The sequence below is a fragment of the Oryctolagus cuniculus genome, chromosome 15 (assembly GCF_051225735.1).
Source record: "Oryctolagus cuniculus isolate XC-2025 breed Fujian yellow rabbit chromosome 15, ASM5122573v1, whole genome shotgun sequence".
In the NCBI taxonomy this organism is placed as follows: Eukaryota; Metazoa; Chordata; class Mammalia; order Lagomorpha; family Leporidae; genus Oryctolagus; species Oryctolagus cuniculus.
In genome coordinates this window covers 24618110-24640014 of record NC_142881.1, presented here as the reverse complement: position 1 = coordinate 24640014, position 21905 = coordinate 24618110, and the positions used below count along the sequence as shown (strand labels likewise).

Genomic DNA, 21905 nt, shown 5'->3' with positions numbered 1-21905 from the left:
TGCCGGAGTCACAAGTAACAGCTTAACCTGCTATAACCTACCCTCGGCCCCTAAATTTCCAGTATATTTCCCCCTTTTCCCTTGAATGGGATGCATCTCCCCTTGATGTGCAAACAGAGATGTCAAACTTAATGTGGCCAAAGCAAAGCTCTTCTTGAATGCTCCCGCTAGAAACAGTCCCTGGCCTTGTTTTTTCCAAGTGCCACAAAATACACAGCCCTCCGCTCAGTTGCTAAATCAAAGACCCCGGACGGCTCGGTTTCTCTTTTCATCTTCCTGCCAGATCAAGACCCTGAGTGTGTCCTTGCGGTTTCTACCTCAGCACACAGGCTACCGCAGAGTGCTTGTCTGCATCTCTACGGCTGTCTGGATCTAGTTCTCCAGTGCCTCCAGTCTTGCCATTCCTCTCACAGCAAAAACAACAGCCACAACAATAACACATAGATGTATACACAATAAAATCTCACATTAGACCTTATGTCTACTGTGCTTACAATATCCCATCAACTTTCCTTCTGTCCTGAATACAATCTCGCTTCATCACCATCTCCTGTGCTGTAACAAATCCAGTCTCACTCCTAGCAGAGGCAACAGAAAGTACCCAGCTTTCTCCTCAGCCTCAGCCTGGCTGCCACCTTGGGATCACTGATGCCCGGCACAAAAACCGCTTTCTCAGAAATGCCTTTCAAGGCCACCTAATTTACCTACACCATGGCACTCTAGCGCCATGTTTCACGGTTTTCTTAGTGTTAATCACCACAGGAAGCAATTAGGATGTTCAGTTTGTGAATTCTCATCTCTCTCTCCCTAGTCCAATGTGAGTGCTTGAGTGCAGAAGCTTTAAACTTGTCTCACTGTTGAATCCCTAGGGCCTAGCCCATGGTGAATTTGCTGAACAGTTCTAGTGTGTTTCTGAATTTTCCTCCTTTCAGAAGGATCAGAAGCCTCCTGAATTCTAGGAATGGGTGCCTGTTACTCTGATCCTAGTTGGATCAATTCTTCCCTTCATCTCAATCAAATGTTCAGTCTGATTATTTTCATAATCCATCCGAGATTAAAAGACAGAACTTTTAAGACAAGGCATCAGCCTGTAAGCACGGGGTAGGTTGGGCATTGACAGAAGTGCATTTGCACTTTTGGGGTGGTGAGTAGCGAGGGAAGTTCAGATGGGAACAGAGCAGCTGCCCTGTCCTGCATCCCTACACCTTTCACCTGCATTTCATGCAGCTCGTTTCGTGAGCTTGGTTTGTACTGGAAGCCATTTCTTTGTTTCGCACTCTCTTCTAGTAATATGATTTGGTTACTGCAAACCAGCTGGGGTATACTTCCTACCTGCTCTTCATCCCTGGTCTTATGCCTCGGAAAGCTAGGCTTCAGTAAAGATCCTTAAACTGGGATGTACTAAATGGAATTTAAATTTCAACAGCAGAGTCCCTTCTGTGGCAATTTTAACCCTTTGGGATAAAAGGATATTTTCTTTTTAAAAAAAATATTTATTTATTTGAAAACTGTGAGTTACAGAGAGAGAGAGAGAGAAGGAGAGAGAGAGAAGGAGATCTTCCTGCCACTGATTTACTCTCCAAGTGATCTCAATGGCCAGGGCTGAACCAGGCCAAAGCTAAGAGCCAGGAGCTTGGTCTGGGACACCCACATGGCTGGCAGGCTTGGGTCATCTCCTTTGCTTTCCCCCAACCAGTAGCATGGAGCTGGATGAAAGTGGAGCAGCCAGGACTTGAATCGGCACTCATATGGGATGCTGGCATCAAAGGCAGTGTCTTTTTGCCTGCTATGCCAAAATGCCATGCCCTAAAAGGGTATTTCAACACTTGGGGAAAACAGTTTTCAATTATTAACCAGAATCCAACAAAACAGACATAGCAGTATGCACAGTGGCCCACTTGGAATTATGGCTTGTGACATTTTGATGTCAACCTGAATATTCATAATGTGAATGGCAGTCTGCCTGTGTCCTGCAGACTGACTCCATGGGGGCACCCTGCTTGTGAACATGTCGTGCTCCATATTCTCCTGTGTCCCTCACCCAATGTCGAGAGGCCTCACAATGAGAAGGAATGAGAGCTGCAACATAAATATTTCTCCTTAAGCAATTCCATTAGCATATACTGATCAGGACAAAAATCTGAGTGCTGATATTTGGTTTTTGACCTTGGGAAATTTTCTTAATATCTGTGACTTCACTTTCTCAGCTACGAAATAAAAATACATGACATGTATCTCAAAGAGTCCTAGGGAGGAATGCATGAATTAATAAATGAATGAATATACATCATTAATATAGATAAGGCACTTATCCTGGTGCTGTACAGCACAGACATCCAGCATATGGTAGCTGTCACTATTGCAGTTGTTCCTCTTGTACCCCAGGGTTAAGTGGTCCCTATCATGTTTTTAGCAAGTAAACCAGAGCTTACATATCCAAATAAGGGCAGTCTTCAAAGTAGTATCTTTGGGTGCTATCCATTTTCTTCAGCGATGTTGGCATTACTTAAAATATTTCTGAACCCTTATTTGGGAACTGTTAGCAGAGTTAATCTGAAGCGGTAGGGTAGGCCTAGCAAGCATGCTCTGATTCTCACGCTTGCACTGGTGGAGGTGCCACCTGTGATGTCATGCCTGTTGTGTTTTAATGGAAAGAAAGTGAGCATTTTAGACGCAATTACTTGACCAAGATTACAAAACAGAGAAAAGAAGTTGTTGTTCAAATGTAGAACTAAACTAAATCCCTGTTCTCTCCCCTCTACTTCACCGTGTCTCAAGAATTCAACCTATGATTTATGATCTTAGGATTTCAGATTTACTGTGCATTTCAAAGAACAGGTTCTCCAAGTTTAGTGGTTCTAAAATTAAAACTCATCCTCAAATGATGTAGGTTTACTGTTGGTGATAAAACTTAATATGGAATGTTTCATGAACTCTGAAATAATATCAAATGAAGTACTTTTGACCATTTTACTAGAATGGTAATAGGGATATGACTTCCAAGATTTTATAGATATTTTTTAATATATAAGGTATTGCATTTCTTTACCCAATCACATTTCATTTTAAAAAGAAGGTAGAATACTCACTTGAGTCTGAAGCAAACAAGAAGACACAGCTTGATGCTTATAGTCATAATCTCAAAACAGCAACAAAAGCACTCCTATGGCCTAAAAAATATTTTTTCACTACTTCTAAATATGGGAGAAGCAGTTGTTGATTTCTGAAATTTCTCAGTTATTTACAGTGGATTTGGGAGACAATGGAACTGACCATTTGAACGTTTCTTTGTTTTGAAATCTGCTTCCACGAGCATAGCTGTTATTTGAAAAATGGAGATTTTTATCAGATTGATTTTATCTGTGTGTCTTTAATGCTAATATTAGAAGTCAGTGTATGGCAAGTTTCTTAGCTCTTGCTCCATCTCAGTGGTCTTTCCAGCCAGGTAGTGCTGTTAGCTAAGGAATCTGGAATACCAGCTCAGTTAGCACAGGCCCTCATCATGCACATTCTATGTGGTGGCTTCCCTAAGCCAAATAGAGCATGCTCATTTGGTTGATTCAGGCAAAGTTTGCCTCAGAGACAGCAAGGAAAGGAGCTACCCTAGTTTAATCTGTTTGTGGAGGGAGAAGAGGCTGGAGAGAATGCCTTCTCTTTGGTGGAAGAGTTGAGCAATTCAACATGACTTTGCAAATGGAGGGTATTTTCCACCTGTATCCCTCTAATACTTGGTGGGGAAAGAGGTTTTATGGATTCTCAGAAGCATTCACGTAGAGAATGCCATTGGCTTTCACTACTGTCACTGCAGTGTTGAAATAAATATGAATTTGATGTTTCCACTTAAGAGCCTCATAAATCTCCAACCTCAAGCTTACGCTAGAGAGATCCTGTGCAGCAACCCCCATCGTAGTGTGGGTGAGAGGGCCAAGATGAAATCGTGCTGAGAGCTGAGGTTGTCAGAGACTAGCAAGTTGTCATAAAAGGGACCGTAAGGGTCTGAAGTCATATGAGGTCTCCTGGGAAGGAATCACCTTCTGGGAACCCCAAATGCATTCATGAAAGAGAAAGTGGCTCAGAGCACTTGTCTTCCTTACTCACCCAGCCATTCACTCGGCAGTCACTTTTACTGAGTACCTACTATACACCAGATGTCCCACCAGGTCTTCCAGGAGGTGTCTTGTCTTCTCAACCAACTACTGGAAGGACAGTCTGTTACTGCAGGCATTTTACAGATGGATAAAAGGAGAGGATAAATCATTCATTCAAGATGATGATAATCTGAGCCTAGACTCCTCAGATTTAACATGCCTTAGTTCTCACCATCCCTGTCTGGCATGGTGCCAGAGCCACTGAGCAAACTGGAGGGAACAGATGGTGGGGTGCCACAGCACATGAATTCAAGTGTGTCTAAAGTCCATTCAGTCTAGAATGCCAGGAAGAATTTTTTTTCTATAGTGGACAAGTCAAATATGTATAAACCAGAGTTATTACACTCAAAGAAGGCATAACAGAAAATAATGGAGTATAATTAAGTGCTGAATTTTATGGTCCAGAACTACACTGTCTATTACAGTAGGCTCTAGAGGCATGTGGTTATTTGCATTAAGGTGAAAGAAAATTTAAAATGCAGCCCTTCAGTGGCAGTGATGAGAAGCTAGCACATTAAACAGCATGGTTAGAAAGCATTTCCATTATCATGGGAAGTTTTCTTGGACAATGCTAGTGCTGGGAGGAAGTACTAGAGATGGTCAGAACAGAGAGATCACAGAGAGCTGCAGCAGTCCAGGAAGCCTTCCTGTGGGAGGTGGTGACAGAGCAATGCAGACCTGCTGCTTAGCACAAGGGAAATAGGCAGCCCTTCAGAGAAATGGACAAGGGACCTAGAGATACATGAGAAAGTTCTTGGTGACTAGAGGGATGAGGTAGATGGATACAAGGGGTTAGGTTAGGAGAAGCGTTTGAGGGCTGATTGTTGGGTTTCCCAGTGATACCTTTCTCTGTGGCTGTGTACAAGTTTGTAAATAGCTAAAGTGGTAAGGATGTGAATCATTCATCCAATGCTGTGGCTCTCAGGACTGCTTCTGTTTTTAGAGTGCTTGCTCTCTGCCTGCCAAGAGCCTACATTTGCTGGTGTTAAATCTATCATCATGCTGTACTGCCTTCTAAGATGGGGACAGTGTCACCTGTAGAGCCACCTTCCTGGAATCCCAGCTGCCAGACAGCAGGATGGAGGATTGAGGGGGTCAGGGAGGCTGTGAGAGGGCTGTGCATGGCCTGAGGTTTGGACAGCCCCTGCAGCTTGTCAGAAGAAATATACTTCTTTCTCGACTCCATGAGTCTCTGAATGTCATTCCTGGAGTCCAGGGGGCCATCGTGATGACCAAATGTCCTGCGGGATGCACTCATGCTGAGCAGGGATTATCACCTCTGCGATAACATAGTGAGCTATGTGCCTTCTTGGCAAGACACACCTGCTCCTTCTGCTTTTCCTTCCCGGCCTACCAACTGAGTGAATTAGACTGGGGAGGATGTGCATTGCTTCCTTTTCTGATGTACAGAGACTTCTGGGTTTACAAACCATGCTGGCTCTTCCTCTTTTAGGATCTAAGGATTTTCCCTGAATTAAATATGGAAGACATACAGATTTCTGGAAATGAATATATTTTTTGCCTAAGCTTCTAGAAATTCTGAAGCATTATAGTCAAAAAAGCCAGAGAGGTGACTTATTTCTTATAAGAAACTGCTTGTGTGTTTGCAGAATCAATGACAGCACACTTCCCTGAGGCAAATCAAACTTTGTGGTACATTCTGTCCTCACAATTCACAGAAAAAAGCCCTTTTCCCGGGAAGCTGGATCAGCTGCTGGAGCTCCTGGTTCGTCTTGATCATGGAGCGGGGAGGGAGGTTGAGCAATAGGAAAGATTTTAATAGACACTTAGCAGAAATTAATGGCTAGAACTGCAGTTTGGGGGCAGCCAGTTTCTGCTAATGTCATTAAGTATTAACGGGGTGGTTTTACTCTTTGGGGGCAAAGCAGCGTGCCTGATTCACCCTTTGAATGACTGCATCTTCCAACAGCTATCAGGGCCGAACAGAGCTGCTGAAGATGGTTGCATTCACCAAAGAGCTTGAAGACGTTTCTGTCCTTCTCAACACTGCTTAAGAGAACATCTGGCCTTCACAGAGTATGAGGGCACAGAACATTAAACAGGTTGACCTAGGGTGCAGAGGGTTCACCAGATCCACCTCATAGACCAGTGGGGGAATTTTCTAGAAGTTGTGCAAACACGCCATAGCCCAGTGTTTCTGAGGATAAATAATACTTAGAAATAAGATGTTCACGCCGGCGCCGCGGCTCACTAGGCTAATCCTCTGCCTAGCGGCGCCGGCACACCGGGTTCTAGTCCCGGTCGGGGCACCGGATTCTGTCCCAGTTGCCCCTCTTCCAGGCCAGCCCTCTGCTGTGGCCAGGGAGTGCAGTGGAGGATGGCCCAGGTGCTTGGGCCCTGCACCCCATGGGAGACCAGGAAAAGCACCTGTCTCCTGGCTCCTGCCATTGGATCAGCGTGGTGCGCCGGCCGCAGCGCGCCGGCCGCGGCGGCCATTGGAGGGTGAACCAACGGCAAAAGGAAGACCTTTCTCTCTGTCTCTCCCTCTCACTGTCCACTCTGCCTGTCAAAAAAATAAAAAAAAAAATAAATAAATAAAAAAAAAAGAAATAAGATGTTCAGTGGTGGTGTGAACCACCAGCTCTCTGAGGACAAATAAATACTAATTGCTGGACATGTACCCAATCTGACAGATTTCAAGTGGCTAATCTAACCTCAGGGAAAGCAGAACTGGGAAGAGATGAGTGGTAGCACATAGCATAGTATTTCCACCATACAGATACATAGATGTAAGTAATATCAAGAGCATAAAATGTATAATAATATAATATAATATTGATATGTAACATAGTATATATTATATACGGTAATAATAAAATGCAGTAATTAGCAATTAATGTGTTTTAGGTATTCATTACCTTTTTAATATAATTTTATAATTGAATTTTCATGTAATTTAATTTTAATAATGGTTTTAACAGCCATTAATTAACTTGCAAAATTCCTGAAATTGCACCAGTCAGCTCTCAAAGGTGATTGCAGGCTGGCACAGCACTGAGTCCATATGAACTGTCAGGACGGGAGATCTGCTGCAGTCGATTAAATGGCTTGGCCAAAGATGGGCTTCGCCAGAATGTCTGTTTATCTTCTTCATTCCGCTTTTATTTAAGCATGATCATATCAGTGCTGGTCTTAGCATTCCGTGTATCCATCCGCAACCCCATTCACACTCACTCCATAGCTGTCTGATGAGTTCCAGGGGATGCTGGCTGTGGTGCTCACTGGACTGCTAATTATGAGACCATGGTCTTCCTTAAGATACATACCCAATGCAGTGGATTAATTAGTATAATTGCTTTTAAAAAATTTTTATTTACAGTATACAAATTTCATGTATTTAATGTATACAGATTTAGAAATATTGGTGATACTTCCCACCCTATCCTCCCTCCCACCCATGCCCACACACTTCCTCTTCCTTCCTCTCTTATTCCCTGTCTTAATTTGTACAGTGGCCTTTTTGATGTAGTTGGAATGTTCATTCATTCAATATCATTTACTTAACACCTGAAGTGGCCTTGGTACTGTCTGAAACTGGTGTAGTGACGGGGAACAGCCAAAGATCCCCCCTCTTTTGTAGCCTCCAAGTCTGTGTGGTCCCAAAGATTTGCCTGGGGCATCAGGAATGGCACCGTATGATCTTGATGTTAAAGAAGAATAAGTTGGAGGCTATCAAACACAGGAAAGGGTGGAGTGTCTCAAGCCCAGAACACAATATATGAAAAGACTGGAATATATGAAGAGGTTGGAAGAGCTGTCCAGGAACACTCAGTTGGGAGTTTTGTTGGAGCAAGGTAGTTGGGAAGATGGAGTGGGAATTAAACTGGGCAGAAAGCATATATGGTCTCCTGAAACCCTTGGCACTGTACTGTGCTGTTTAGTGCTCTGCTTCCTGCTGTATTATTCCATTATAGTTGGGTTTGTGGTGTGCCATCCTCAGCTCTTCCAAAAACTGAAAAGCCCTTGAGGACAGCTCTTGTCATACTTCTTTTCACTGGAAAGAGCAATCATTAAATGATAAATAAACTCAGAATTAAAATTTTATCTCTATCTACCCTCCCTACCTATCCTAGATTTATATCTAAATAATTGTCTTGCATTTTTATTCAACTGTCAGAAAATCTTGGCTCAGCAGATACGGGAGCAGAAAAAGAAAGGAAGGGTAGGTGTTGATGGCGTGGTTTTCCTTGCTGTTTTGTGTGTCGTTAACACTCAGTGGATCAATATCCAAATAGCTAGACTGTGCTGCCCAGTCTGTGGGTTTCAAGGAACCCTAGTGTTCTTGACTTGGAAGCATGAATTCTCTTGCCACAGAAGTGACCCTCAATGACCTCTCAGCAGTTACAAGCACAATCATCCCTTTTACCTACTTTATTGCTCTTCTACTCCGACATTTGTACACTTGGGACTTCTGTAAAGTCCAAACGGGGAAACATCATTTGAACTTCAAATGGGGCCCTTCCTCTCCAATGCTGCTCCATTGCTTCCTCTTTTTACAGTGGAGAGGAACAGACAAGGGAATCATATCTGACTTTTTTTTTTCTTCATTGTATTATGCCTTGAATTTTGCAGAAACATAGGGAAGAGCTCCAGTTTAGTTTTATTTTTAGAGAAATAGGGGTCTGTGTTATATAAGGAAACATTTGGATGGCTGAGTGTACACGTGAATGTGCATGCATATTTATGTTTGAGTTTGTAGGAAAAATGTCAATCTTTAAAATCAATTTTGAAATAACATATATTGAATTGTAGCACAGAGTATTTTGACCTTCAAAGATGTCTTCTTGGTTGTCATTTGCTCATTTCAGAAATATTATTGTGCCCAAAATATGCTCTTAAACATTAAGCGTACCTGACCTGCAAGTGAGGTACCTGTCACATTTAAATACATATCTTTTTAAACCTAGAATTTCCACTGCTTTTTTTCAGGTTAGGATCCAGATGATTTTGTATTATTTCTGATTTAGAAATCCAGAGGCAGGGGTTTGTCCTAGTAGTGAAGACACTGGTTAAAGAGTAGCTGGGTTTGATGCCTGACTCCTACTGATTCCCATGTCTTGATAATGACTTGGCTCAAGTAGCTGGGCCCCTGCCATGCATCTGAGAGATCTGGGTTGAGTTCTTAGCTCCTTTGGGACCCTGGGCTTTGCAGGCATTTGGGGAATGAACCAGCAGATGAGAGAGCTTCTCTCTCTCTCTCTCTCTCTCTCTCTAATGCATAAATAAATATTAAAAATTATTTTCAAGGTAAGAATACTTGCTGCCATTAGGGATATTTCAGTCAATGTGTTGTAACTCTTTGGATGACAACAGGAACATGTGCATTTCTATGTGTCTGGTATTTTAGTATTATACATACATACCATTCTTTCTTTTCCTGGCAGTGACTATGGTTATGAGAGACATGGGGAAAGCCAGTGTGTACCAGCTTTCTGGTACAATCCAGCATCTCCATCAAAGGACTGCAGCCTGGGACAAAGCTACCTTAACAGCACTGGGTAAGTAGAACGCCTGAAGGAACTCGACTCATTGTTTTCCTACTGCCCTGATTTGGAATTAAAAGGAGTACACTGCTATTGAGAAAGATATATAGAGAAGTATATAGAGAAAAAGAGGTGTATTACTCTGCTCAGAATCAGCCCTTAAGGCATTCGGATCTGGCTGAAGAGCCCATGAGAGTATTTTAGGCGTGGAAAGGAAGACACTCTGGCAAAAAAAAAAAAAAAAAAAAACCTAAATGAAAGATTTCTGTGAGTGAGATCCCAGTGGAAAGTACGGGCCATCAAAGAAGGAGGTACCGTTCTCTGAAGGGAGGAGAGAACCTCCACTTTGACTATGACCTTGTCTAAATAAGATCGAAGTCGCCGAACTCAAAAGGTTTCCATAGCCTTGGCAACTCATGTCTAGAGCCTAGGGAGATTACTGATGCCATAAACAAGAGTTTAGGTTAAGTCAACAACAGGAGTCACTGTGTACTTACTTCTCATGTGGGATCTGTCCTTAATGTATTGTCCAATGTGAAGTAATGCTATAACTAGTACTGAAACAGTATTTTACACTTTATGTTCTATGTGAGTGCAAACTGATGAAATCTTTACTTAATAGATACTAAATCGACCTTCTGTATATAAAGATAATTGAAAATGAATCTTGATGTGAATGAAAGGGGAGAGGGAGTGGGAGATGGGAGGGTTGTGGGTGGGAGGGAAGTTATGGGGGGGAAAAGCCATTGTAATCCATAAACTGTACTTTGGAAATTTATATTTACTAAATAAAAGTTAAAAAAAGAAAAAAAAGAGGTGTATTAGAGATTATGGGGTATACAAAGAGGGTTTATGACAGGTGACTTATGAGGGAAACCAAGGAGTTCTTTAGCTCAGAATACTCATTTTGGGGAGCATCAGAAGAATTTTTAAATCACGTAGATTTCAGTGCTCTTTGCCATTTGACTCTGGTAGACACTAGTTATTGTTTGGTTAGGAATTTTTATCTTTTTTAAGATTTATTTATTTATTTGAAAGGCAGAATTACAGAGATGTAGAGGCAGAGAGAGAGAGAGGGAGGGAGAGGGAGAGAGAGAGAGGTCTTCCATCTGCTGGTTCACGCTCCAAATGGCCACAACAGTCAGAGCTATGCCAATCCAAAGCCAGGTGCCAAGAGCTTCTTCCAAGTCTCCCACTTGAGTGTGGGGGCCCAAGCACTTGGATCATCTTCCACTGCTTTACCAGACCATTAGTAGGGAGCTGGATCATAACTGGAACAGCCAGGACTGGAACTGGTGCCCATATGGAATGCCAGCGCTTCAGGCAACAGCTTTACCTGCTATGCCACAGTGCCAACCCCAGGAATTTTCTTCTTAAAAGAGATGCTGCCTTGTTTCTTGAGCCTCAGGAGAAGAAAATTAATACAAGTGATATGCATATATTTCCATGCCCTCTGGTGATAGATGACCTGAAGCTCTAAGATACTAATGCTGAAAAATTAACAATTCAGAAGTTAGGAACTCCTAAGATAAGAAGGTCGAGGTGCATCATTGGTAATCCTCCACTCACATGTATGTTTCTTTCTTGGCTCACTTAACCATCATTCACAAATGCTTGGAAAAAATTTCCCTAGAGATTTGTTGTCTGTCCTTGTCTCTGCTGCCTTTATGATCTACGAGAGAATTGTCAAGTGGATGGGTGGTTTAATAGAGCACTTTCATGTTTTAATATGCTCATGTATCATCTTGGCCTGGTGTTAGAATGCAACTTCTGATTCGGGAGATGTGAGATAGGGATCCCTTTCTTCATTTTAACAAATTTCCACATGATGTCATAATTACTAGAATCCATGAATATGGAGAGCTGACCATGTATGGCAAAAAGATACATGGGAATTTCATCTGAAGTGGTAGCTACATATACACCATTTGTTTCACTTCCCCTTAAGATCTCTAGATGGAGGTGAGTAGCGGGTGCTTCAGCAGGGAAGACCGCAGGAGAAGTGTCAGATTTAATGTGAGACCAGCAACACTCAAGAGGAATTTGTCTTTCTCTGCTCTCAAGGCCAGGAGGAAAAAAGGCAATGTGGGTGGCTTGGTTAATTATTGTTGACATAGAGGGTAAAAGAAAGCAAGATATGATATCAGTGGTGATAAAGATGATGGTGGTTTTGGTGGTGGTGTTACATTTACTTTATGTACTTTTAGCAGAGCATTGATTAGTATAGCTTTTAGATGATGATATGCCTTGAAATAATGTTGGTCACACAGATCACGACGTAGGCAGACACTCGGCTTGAATTCCCATGCTGGGATCAGCAGGCAAGGGAGGTGACATGAGATCATTCTGCTGTGGTCATAGAAATTCATGGTGCTTTATAGGGAGGTTTTACCAGCCAATATCTTTTTTTTTTTTTTTTTTTTTTTTTTTTTGACAGGCAGAGTGGACAGTGAGAGAGAGACAGAGAGAAAGGTCTTCCTTTGCCGTTGGTTCACCCTCCAATGGCTGCTGTGGCCCGTGCACCACACTGATCCAATGGCAGGAGCCAGGTACTTATCCTGGTCTCCCATGGGGTGCAGGGCCCAAGTACCTGGGCCATCCTCCACTGCACACCCGGACCACAGCAGAGAGCTGGCCTGGAAGAGGTGCAACCGGGACTAGAACCCGGCGCCCCAACAGCGACTAGAACCCAGTGTGCCGGCGCTGCAAGGCAGAGGATTAGCCTAGTGAGCCATGGCGCCGGCCCCAGTATCTTCTGAAGTGTAGTTTTACTTCAGTGGGATTGAATACATGTATCAAACTTGTGCTTCTATACTGGCATTTGAGTTGAGTGGGGAAATGGAATATTAGTGAGAAGAGAAAATATGCTATAAAATAGCCCAGTGGCTCCAGTAAGGGCAATTAGATATTGGAGGAGTAATGACGTCCCGGGGTTGGAGAGAAGACAGAAAGAGGCCTGTTAACCAATGAGAGTTGGAAGTCTCATGTTCTAGCTGCTTTCTGGTATTGAAAAAGTCAGAGGTAGCCTCAGGGAAATAGAACAGACCCCTTCCTCACAGAGAAAGCACTTCTCCTCGTACTTTCCTGGCCCAGTGGTCTGCCATCTCCTCTGTTGTGTGTGAGTCAGACATTGATTTTTCGTGGCTGGCTTAGACACTGATCTGATCCCCGGCTCCCCAGGTAGGATCGATAATGATGTGGAAGGAGCGGCTCTTTCCGAGGCAGAGGGCCTACAGTTCCTCAGCATTTGTTTAGGTTCATGAATGGCTGTCATCTTGGAGATTTGGCTTTTAGGGGCAGCTGGGTGAGTTGCCTCTCTTGTCCTTGCCCTGTTGCACTCTTACACACACACACACACACACACACACACACACTCAATCCAAGCCACACCACTGTTAATTGTCGATTCTGTCTAGGTACCGGAGGATAGTATCCAACAACTGCACAGATGGGCTAAGGGACAAGTACTCAGCCAAAGCCCAGCTGTGCCCTGGAAAAGCCCCTCGAGGCCTCCACGTGGTGACGACCGATGGACGCCTGGTGGCAGAACAGGGACATAATGCAACCTTCATCATCCTCATGGAGGAGGTAGGTGCCCAGTGGGGTCTCTGAGGTCAGAACTCACATGCAAGCCATTCCCTGCTCCACAGAGGGAAGAAAGGCCTTAGGTTCATACAGGCCACTGTAAGCATCAGTGGTGAGAAGCTAAGACTTTGGGACAGGAAACAGGCAGGGATGAGAGAGGGCCACGGGTATTTAAAAACGTTCGTCCATTCATTCCAGTCTGCAGTGGGGCCCCCTTTGTTTCGGGGCATGCAGTTATGGATAGATTCTTCAGGCTCCTCTTTAGGGTCTCCTCTGCTAAGGAAAAGCTTAACTTCGTGAGACCATGAACTGTAAGCTTTACCAAAAGAAGGAGTTTCAAATTTCATCTGTTGTTTTCAGGAACCTCATTGGCTTTATCCTAACCCTTAGTCCCATTGATTAGAAAAGTCCACAAAGCCTTAAAAAGGTCATGAAAGTGTGAATATGACGGTGGGGAAAGATTATGAAATCCTTTAAATTACCTTTATGAATAATATTCTATTGGTTGCTTTTTCATCAGCTACCTGCTCCATTAGTTTACTCTTTAGTGTCTTTTGCAATCTGGGCAGTAAAATCAGACTGCATACATTCATTTCAGGATGGAAACCGCTCTCTTGTCTGCTTCTTGCTCCCTGTATGAGCAGTTTCATTTCTTCCCCAACCAGGAACATTTCAGAGACTTTTTGCTGAGGTGGTGCAGCAGGAAGGCTTGCCTGATTGACAAAGCCTCCTAAATTTATATGCAAATTGCTCTGTGCTCTTGAGATCTCCAAAAGAGAGCAAAGCAGGGCAGGGAGCCTTTTTTTCACGAATAGGAGCATTCAGAAGCCTTTAAAGTCAAGACTACACTGGACAGGACAGTGAAGTTTCCTTATCCTAGGTTGACAGATTCCTCAGCCTTCACCGACACTGGGTGTTTGAATTAAATGACTTTAAGACTCAGAGAAGGTCATTATCACATTTCCACTAGGGAGTTTCCAGGACCAGAGCTGTAAAAACCTTCTCTTGAATGGATATGAAGAGCCATGATCTTATCCATTTGAATTACTTCTAGTTCATTTTCACTTTAATTTATATTCATAAACTCAAGGGTAGTTGACATTGTGTGGGGGGCAAGAAAACACCTATCAATATTTCATTCACATCTGGGTTGCCATGGAGGAAGAGATGGGAAGTGAAACTCTGATCCATGCACATTCACTGGGCAGAAGGATCAGCTAATAATTCCAAGTGATGTATTTCTCTCTAATCTGTCATCCATCTGTGTACATGAACAGAGACTTCCTTTTCTTCCTCTTCTAGTATCTTTGCTTCAGGATCAAGTTCACTGCATTTATGCAAAATATTGGCCCAATATAGTGGGAAATGAGTGCAGAAAGAATGGGGTTTAGCAATGGCTCTTAAGAAACTTAAATGCCATCCTGGGGTGCTAAGATGCATTCATCTAAACTATTCACATCACATCACCAGCAACACCCAAGGAGCTCTGAGACTTCCAAAAGACAGAGATATCTGTCAGCTGGGATGATCAGAAGAGGCTTCAGGAAAGAAAGGGATTTAGGTAGGCTTAGGAAACCCTTAAGAACAAGAGAACAGAGATATGATTTGCCTGCATGCAGTATTTATAGAATAGGAATAATCGTCCTACTACATATTGCTATTTGGAGATTGAATTATACAATATAAGGAGACTTCAAAATGTTCATGGAAAATGGAATTAAAAGGTAAATCTTATTCTAGAAGAAGCATATTTTGAAATTGATTCATGATGTTCTTGTAGAACATGTTTTCCATGGACTTTTTAAAACCTCTCTTGGATTTCAAAAATTTTTGCCCCCAAATAAATTATCTTTTAATGCTATTTTCTATGAATCTTTTTGAAGCATTCTGGTTGTGTTAAGTGATTGTAGCATAGTTCTTGGGACATAGTAGTGAACATTCAAATATAGGAACAACCATAATGATAACATTGTAGTTTGCAACCATAGAAGGAAAACAGACTACTTATGTCCAAAAGTTGTGTCTTCCACAACTAGCTAGGAGTTTGGTCTGCTGAATTTTTTTTGTCTCCATTTATAAAATGAAAATAATAATATTCTCTGTAATTTAGAATTGTGAGGAGACTAACTGCTATGCACTGTTAAGAAACTAAGTGGTAGCTGTTGCTATTATTTGCTCTTACTATTAAGACATAGAAGAAGAATTCAACCATGTGAGAGAGAGACAGGGAAGCCCATGACTTTCCCACTTCAGAGCTTCATAGAGGCTCCAGCTTACTGTTGCCTGTGTCACACCAACTCAGGCTGCTCCAAACTTGGGCATACAGGGACAATAGGTCCGTAGTACCTGCCAGTAGTACCTGAGAGTATCAGATATGAGTTTCAGGATCGTGTAAAGGATATTTTAGCCCTTTGTGCAAAACTGTAAGTCCTGAGAAGGTGATGCTAAAGCTACAGGAAAAAGCATGAGATAAGAGTCAGGTTGAAGCATGTAAAAGAACCCAGGCCAATTGCTATTTCCTGTTGCAGGGTGATCTGCAAAGGACAAACATCCAGCTTGACTTTGGGGATGGGATTGCTGTGTCCTATGCTAACTTCAGCCCCATTGAGGATGGCATCAAGCATGTGTATAAGAGCGCGGGGATCTTCCAGGTGACAGCCTATGCAGAGAACAGCCTTGGCTCAGACACAGCTGTCCTCTTCCTGCACGTAGTTTGTAAGTAGCGTGGGCCAGCTCCTATCTTCCTTTCCTCCCTGGTTGACATCACCCTCTGTCCAAACTTCCTGGAATTGGAAGCTGAGGTCAGGTTCATTGTATCTACTACAGTAACCCAAAGTGAGAGACTGAGATGGATACCCACCTCTGTTTCAGAGCTTAATGATACTGACACAGATAGATTATTGTGAAAGTTTGGCTGATATATTACCAACTAGCTCCTTTTTAGCACTTCTCTGCCACAATGTGTGTACATGCAGACATTCAATCAGGCCAATGTTGCTTCTGCTTGCTTTGGAAAATCCTGAAAATATAAGAAGTAGGAACCCTTTTGGTTGGTGGTCTCAGACTAATTTTCAAACTGTTATGAGTGAAAATAGCACAAATCAAAGTAGACCATTATCTCTGTTGGAGGAGCTAAAGAAGGATTAAAGAAATATATGTTTAGATTTTAGTGTAGCACCAAAAGCACACAAACTTAATTCCTACATCCAAGGTTACTGCAAGTTCATTGTGTTGAAAATAATTCTAAGAACTCTCCAGAATTTTTTGTTGTTATTTTAGAATCTGTTTCATTGCTTTTGACCATTTCTTGACACGAACTGAAATAACAGCTGAAGTTCTGAAATATATTGCTTTTGTTGAGTGTATTTTTAAATATTTATTTTTATCTACTTGAAAGACAGAGAAAGACACAGTGTAAGAGATAGATCTTCCTTCTACTGGTTCACTCCCCACAGGCCTGCAACAGCCAGAGCTGGACTAGGCCAAATCCAGGAGCTCAAAACTCCATCAGGGTCTCTCATATGGGTGGCAGGGACCTAGATATAAGCCATCATTAGCTGCCTCCCAGGACGAATGAGTAGGAAGCTGTCCACTGTGCCACAATGCTTGCCCCTCATTTTATATGTTAACTATCTTGATAATTAACAGGGACTTAAATCTTGTTTTTAAATATCTATTTATTTGAAAGGCAGAGTTACAGGGGCAAAGGGAAGACAGAGAGAGGCAGGTGGGGGGAATGGATCTTCCATGCACTGGTTCACTCTGAAAATGGCTGCAGTGACCATGGATGGACTGAAAGCCAGGAGCCAGGAGCTTCTTCTGAGTGTCCACATGAGTGCTGGTGCCAAGTACTTGAGTCATCTGCTGCTGCCTTCCCAGGCACATTAGCAGGGAGCTGGATCAGAAGTAGAGTAGCCAGGACTTGAACTAGTGCCCAAATGGGATGTCGGCATTACAAGCAGCAGCTTTACTTGCCAAGCCACAGCGGTGGCCTCTAAATCTTGTTTTTAGGATGTTAGATATCAAAAACATGTTCTGATAGAGATGATAGGGATGATACTTAGTTAAGACTTTTATTGGTGATACCTGTGGATCTCAGGATTTCCAAGATTCCTACTTGTACAGTTGTCTTCCCTATCTTGGGATGTTTCAACACCTCCAGTGCATGCCTGTAACTAGAGATAATACCAAATCTTACAATTTTTCCCCTAAAGTTAGGGGCAGGTAATATATACATCATGGATACACTGGATCAAGTGTCCTGGGTGGTATAACATGAGATTATATAACACAACTAAGAATAGCATGCAGTTAAGTTTATGGGCTGTTACTTGGATTTTCTATTTAAAGTTTTCTGTGTTTGACTAGGTTTGTGAGTAATATGCTACATATGGTGAATTTCAGTGAAAACAAGGAGCATCTTTGATATTAACAACCCAGTGATGCCTTCAGCTCCACTAAGGAAACAGCCCATTCCTAAGAGGTCCTGGCAAGCAGTAGGCACTGTGCTAGCTCCCTGATCACAGTAGTAGTACAGGGACCAGCAGTGATGGTTCAGGTGTATGGGAGGAGATCTGGATTGTGCATCAATTGTATACCTAAAAACAACAATCTACATGACCTTGAGATAAATTCGTTCTCTATTTTGTTTGAATTCCAACTTCAAATGATTTTATTCTGTTACTTTGCCTCAGGAGACTGCTGTAACAGTAAAGAAAAAATACACACACACACACACACACACAAACCACTTATTTACTAACTCAGCAAATATATAGAGACTTCTTAATATGCGCAAGACAGGCGTCTGGGCACGGGGAGGTGACAATATAGCTATAGTCCTACCCTTGCAGAATTTACATTGTGAGGGACAAGGGGAGGTACTGCTAAAATGGGCCATAAATAGAAAAAATGGTGATAACCACACTGACCAACTACAATCATTCTATGCCCAAAGCACCAGGTCACCAACCCAGTTGGGGAGTATGCTAATTTTTTACAGCCCAGATTTCAGAATAACAGAGACCTATGTTCAAATTCCTATCATATCCCTATGTTAAATGTCTGAAATTGATCAAATTCCTCAATCTTTATAAACTTCTGATTCTCCATCTTTGCTACTATAATAGGGAGTCTGTGAGTGTCACATTGGGTAAGTCTTTGTGTCATGGAGTCCCCAAAACTACACCCAGGCCTGGGAATTCACCAGGAGGACGAATGGGGCTCAGTGTGTGGCTTCTTTCATGGCCAAGATCAGTTCTACTAAAAACATACAAAGAAAAATCAGCAGAAAAGTTCAGGGCACAAATCTGAGGGATAGTCAGGCATGAATATCCAAGAGCTCTCCTCCTGGAAGTTACACAGGATGTGCTCATTCCTCCGGGAATGATTGCTAATATCATGTGTGAAGGACTGCCTACCAGAGGAGCTCACTGGAGACTCAGTGTCCATAGTTTTGATGGGGGATTGGATACGTAAGGACCTGTGATTTGTATATATGAAAACTCCAGGTGCTTATGCAGGCATTCAGAATACACCATATTTCTTGCAAAAATAGTTTAGATGGAGTGAACCACTCTTGTGACTTAGCTATTGACTGGAAACACTCCCAGGGCAGATTCCCAGATGCCAACCAAGGGCCAGCCTTGCACGTAGACCTTCCTAAGGATAGTAATCTCAGGTCTGTGTTAACGTTTTTCTGCACCATGTGCAAAATGTTGCTTAGCACCCAGCTTAGCTTGTGATGAATGCTACCTGTTACTATAGTAATTACTGGTACTTCCTATGAACTGTCTGCCTGACACTTCTGCTTCATTTAAAAATGAAGACAAAGAAAGTAAAAGAACTTTACAAGGGGCTACCCCACTGAGGGGCTACCCTACCTGCACTGCCCACTCTGCAGTGAGCCTTGCCTACAGCACATGAAGACCAACATGTCTCAGTGGCAAAAAAAAAAAAAAAAAAAAAAAAAAAAAAGAAAAAACACAACAGCAAAGAGCAGGTTTACATTGTGGGTTATGTGCATGAAGGAGGAAATGTTCCTTGAAACTTTTATCGTGCTCATAATTCCCTCCGAATCAATCATGGCTGCATTTACCAGACAGTTATTGTCGTGGAAACTGCTCTTGGCCTCACCTTGGGCCATTAGCTAACAAAAGTAGTTGTTAGCTGCCTGTAATAACCAATATTGCACAGATTATTAGATTTTTATCAAAAAGGCCAGTATCTGACACCGAGGATTTTGGGAGATCGCTGGGTTCCTCCCGAGTCCTCTCAGCTCGCTCTCACTCATCTACGTTTGTCTCCATGTTGAAGGCTGGAGCTTCTGGCTCAGTTTTTCCCCTAAGAAGCTGCTACATGGTGTTGTTTCTAATGATTATTTTTTAACCAAACATGCTTTCTCTGAAGCTGGAATAGAAGTGACTGTGTTTGATGGTGCTCCAATTCCTGGAACTCCTTTTGTGTTTGGCATGAGTTTAGGGAATGGCCTTCTTTGCTCTTGGGGGCAACAGAGCACCTGCCAATGTCAATGCTGGCTGAACCAAGGCCCCTGGGAGACAGATGGCTGAGGAGAACTTCTAGAGCCACAAGCCGTAGGTGAAGCCTCACTTACCTGTACAAAAGCCCAGAATTCCTGTGGAATGGCTTGAGAAATCAGAGAAATCAGCTTCATGCCTTTTTTTTAAGCTTTATTTATTTATTGTGAAAGAGTCACAGAGAGAAAGAAAGAGTTTCCATCTGCTGGTTCACTCCCCAGATGGCCATTGGCTTCATGTGTTTTGGGGGATAGCAGTAAGAACAGAAGTAATGGCTTTGATGGTAAAGGGAGGGTCCTTTCCCATCAAATGAAGAAAGAACCTTGCAATGGAGAAAAATTATAAATTTTATTTAAGAAATAAGGCTCCACATATTCCTCCTGGGACACAGGCTAGCGAGAAGCCCTTTTCCATAGCCTCTTTCTCTTACTCATCAGTAAAACACAGTAAAGAAGTAAAGACAGAGAAATCTGGTAAACTTGTAAAAATGGGCAAATAATTCAACTGAAGTAGTCATTGTTTTCTCATACCTGTGGTGTTTTACCCTCATTGACATCAAAAGAATCATCCAAAAATAACACAGATTTGCTTATTTAAAATAAATTTTAAACCAACTGTATATATGAAGTGATGCTAGTGCCGACGTTGTTAGTATACTTGGGTTAAGCCAGCCTGTGATGCCAGCATTCCATATGGGCACTGGGTGGAGTCCCAGCTGCTCTACTTCCAATCTAGCTCTCTGCTAATGTGCCTGGGAAAGCTATGGAAGATGGCCCAAGTGCATGAACTCCTACACCCACGTGGGAGACCCAGAAGAAGCTTCTGGCTCCTGGCTTCAGTTTGGCCCAGCTCCTGGCATTGTGGCCATTTGTGGGGTAAACCAGTGGATGGAAGATCTTTCTCTGTCTCTCCTTCTCTCTCTCTCTTTGTTTCTCTCTCTCTCTGTAACTCTGCCTTTCAAGTTAAATATATATTTAAAAATATAATTTGCTTTAAAAAATCTTGAGGTACATATATCTGAAGCCAGGGCAGAAATCCATAAGCAAGAAACATTTTCAAACTCTATATAGATTTTTTAATCAATTTTTTAATGGACAGAAATTATATATTTTTATTGTGTCCTCACCACAAGATGGTAAGTATGTGAGATAATGTAGTGCACAAGTTAATTAGTTGTATTGATACAGTATGTATGTAGGTATTCCACAATATATACACACACATATATATATGTGTGTATGTGTATATTTGTATGTACATACATACATATATTTATATGTATTTCAAAACAACATGATAAATGAGGTCATCCAGTATTTGTCTGTCTTTGTTTATTTCACTTCAGATAATATTGTAAATACATACATTCTTGAACATATGTTGATCGTTCAGGAAAATGCAGTCTGTCTTAGCTAGACTCACTACCTAAATAGCAATTGCTATCCAAACATCTCACCTAATATGAAGTCTCCTATTGCACAGAATATGCCCATTGAGACTCAAAATAATGTAATCTGTCTTCAGAAGCAATTTTGTCCATTGATAGAAACAGTAAATTTGTGTTGGGGATGTATTAAGTGGTAGAAAGATACCTATAATTAGTAATATGATACTTTACCCATCTACACAGCACATTCAGAGATTCTATGGCTATAATGAAGGCAGAGCAAGTATTGTCCCTTATTTTCAAGCACATAATATGTGTAGAATTGAAGTTCTATAGGATAAAGGAAAAGATCAGACAACTGTGGCAGGCATTTGGCCTACTAGTTAATACTCACCTGGGGCCCCTTCACATCCTATGTTGGAGTACCTGGGTTCAAATCTTGGCCCCATTTCATATTCTGGATTCTTGCTAATGTGCACCCTGGGAGCCTGCAACGCAATCTGGGTCTCCCACATGGGTGGCAAGAACTCAAGTCCTTCAGCCTGGCCCAACCCCAGCTTTTGCTACCATTTGGGGAGTGAAACGGTGAACACATGATCTCTTTGTTTCTGTCTCTGCCTCTCTGCCTTTCAAATTAAAAAAAAAAAAAAGAGAATAAAAATTATTTGAAAGACTATAAAGTCAAATTTGTGTCAGACTTCAAATGAGAAATGTCCATCTGTTTTCTTCCTTTTTACTTTTAATT

The 21905-nt window shown here is 42.1% G+C and overlaps 1 protein-coding gene across 1 annotated transcript in view; it reads left to right on the top strand.

Moving 5' to 3' along the window:
- The window catches only part of SORCS3 (sortilin related VPS10 domain containing receptor 3), a 636710-nt gene that overhangs the window by 580331 nt on the left and 34474 nt on the right, over positions 1 to 21905 (top strand). The window contains exons 17-19 of the mRNA XM_051823565.3: positions 9554 to 9667; positions 13069 to 13240; positions 15766 to 15952. Of these exons, the coding sequence (XP_051679525.2) occupies positions 9554 to 9667; positions 13069 to 13240; positions 15766 to 15952 (473 nt within the window). The remainder of the gene's footprint in view (positions 1 to 9553; positions 9668 to 13068; positions 13241 to 15765; positions 15953 to 21905) is intronic.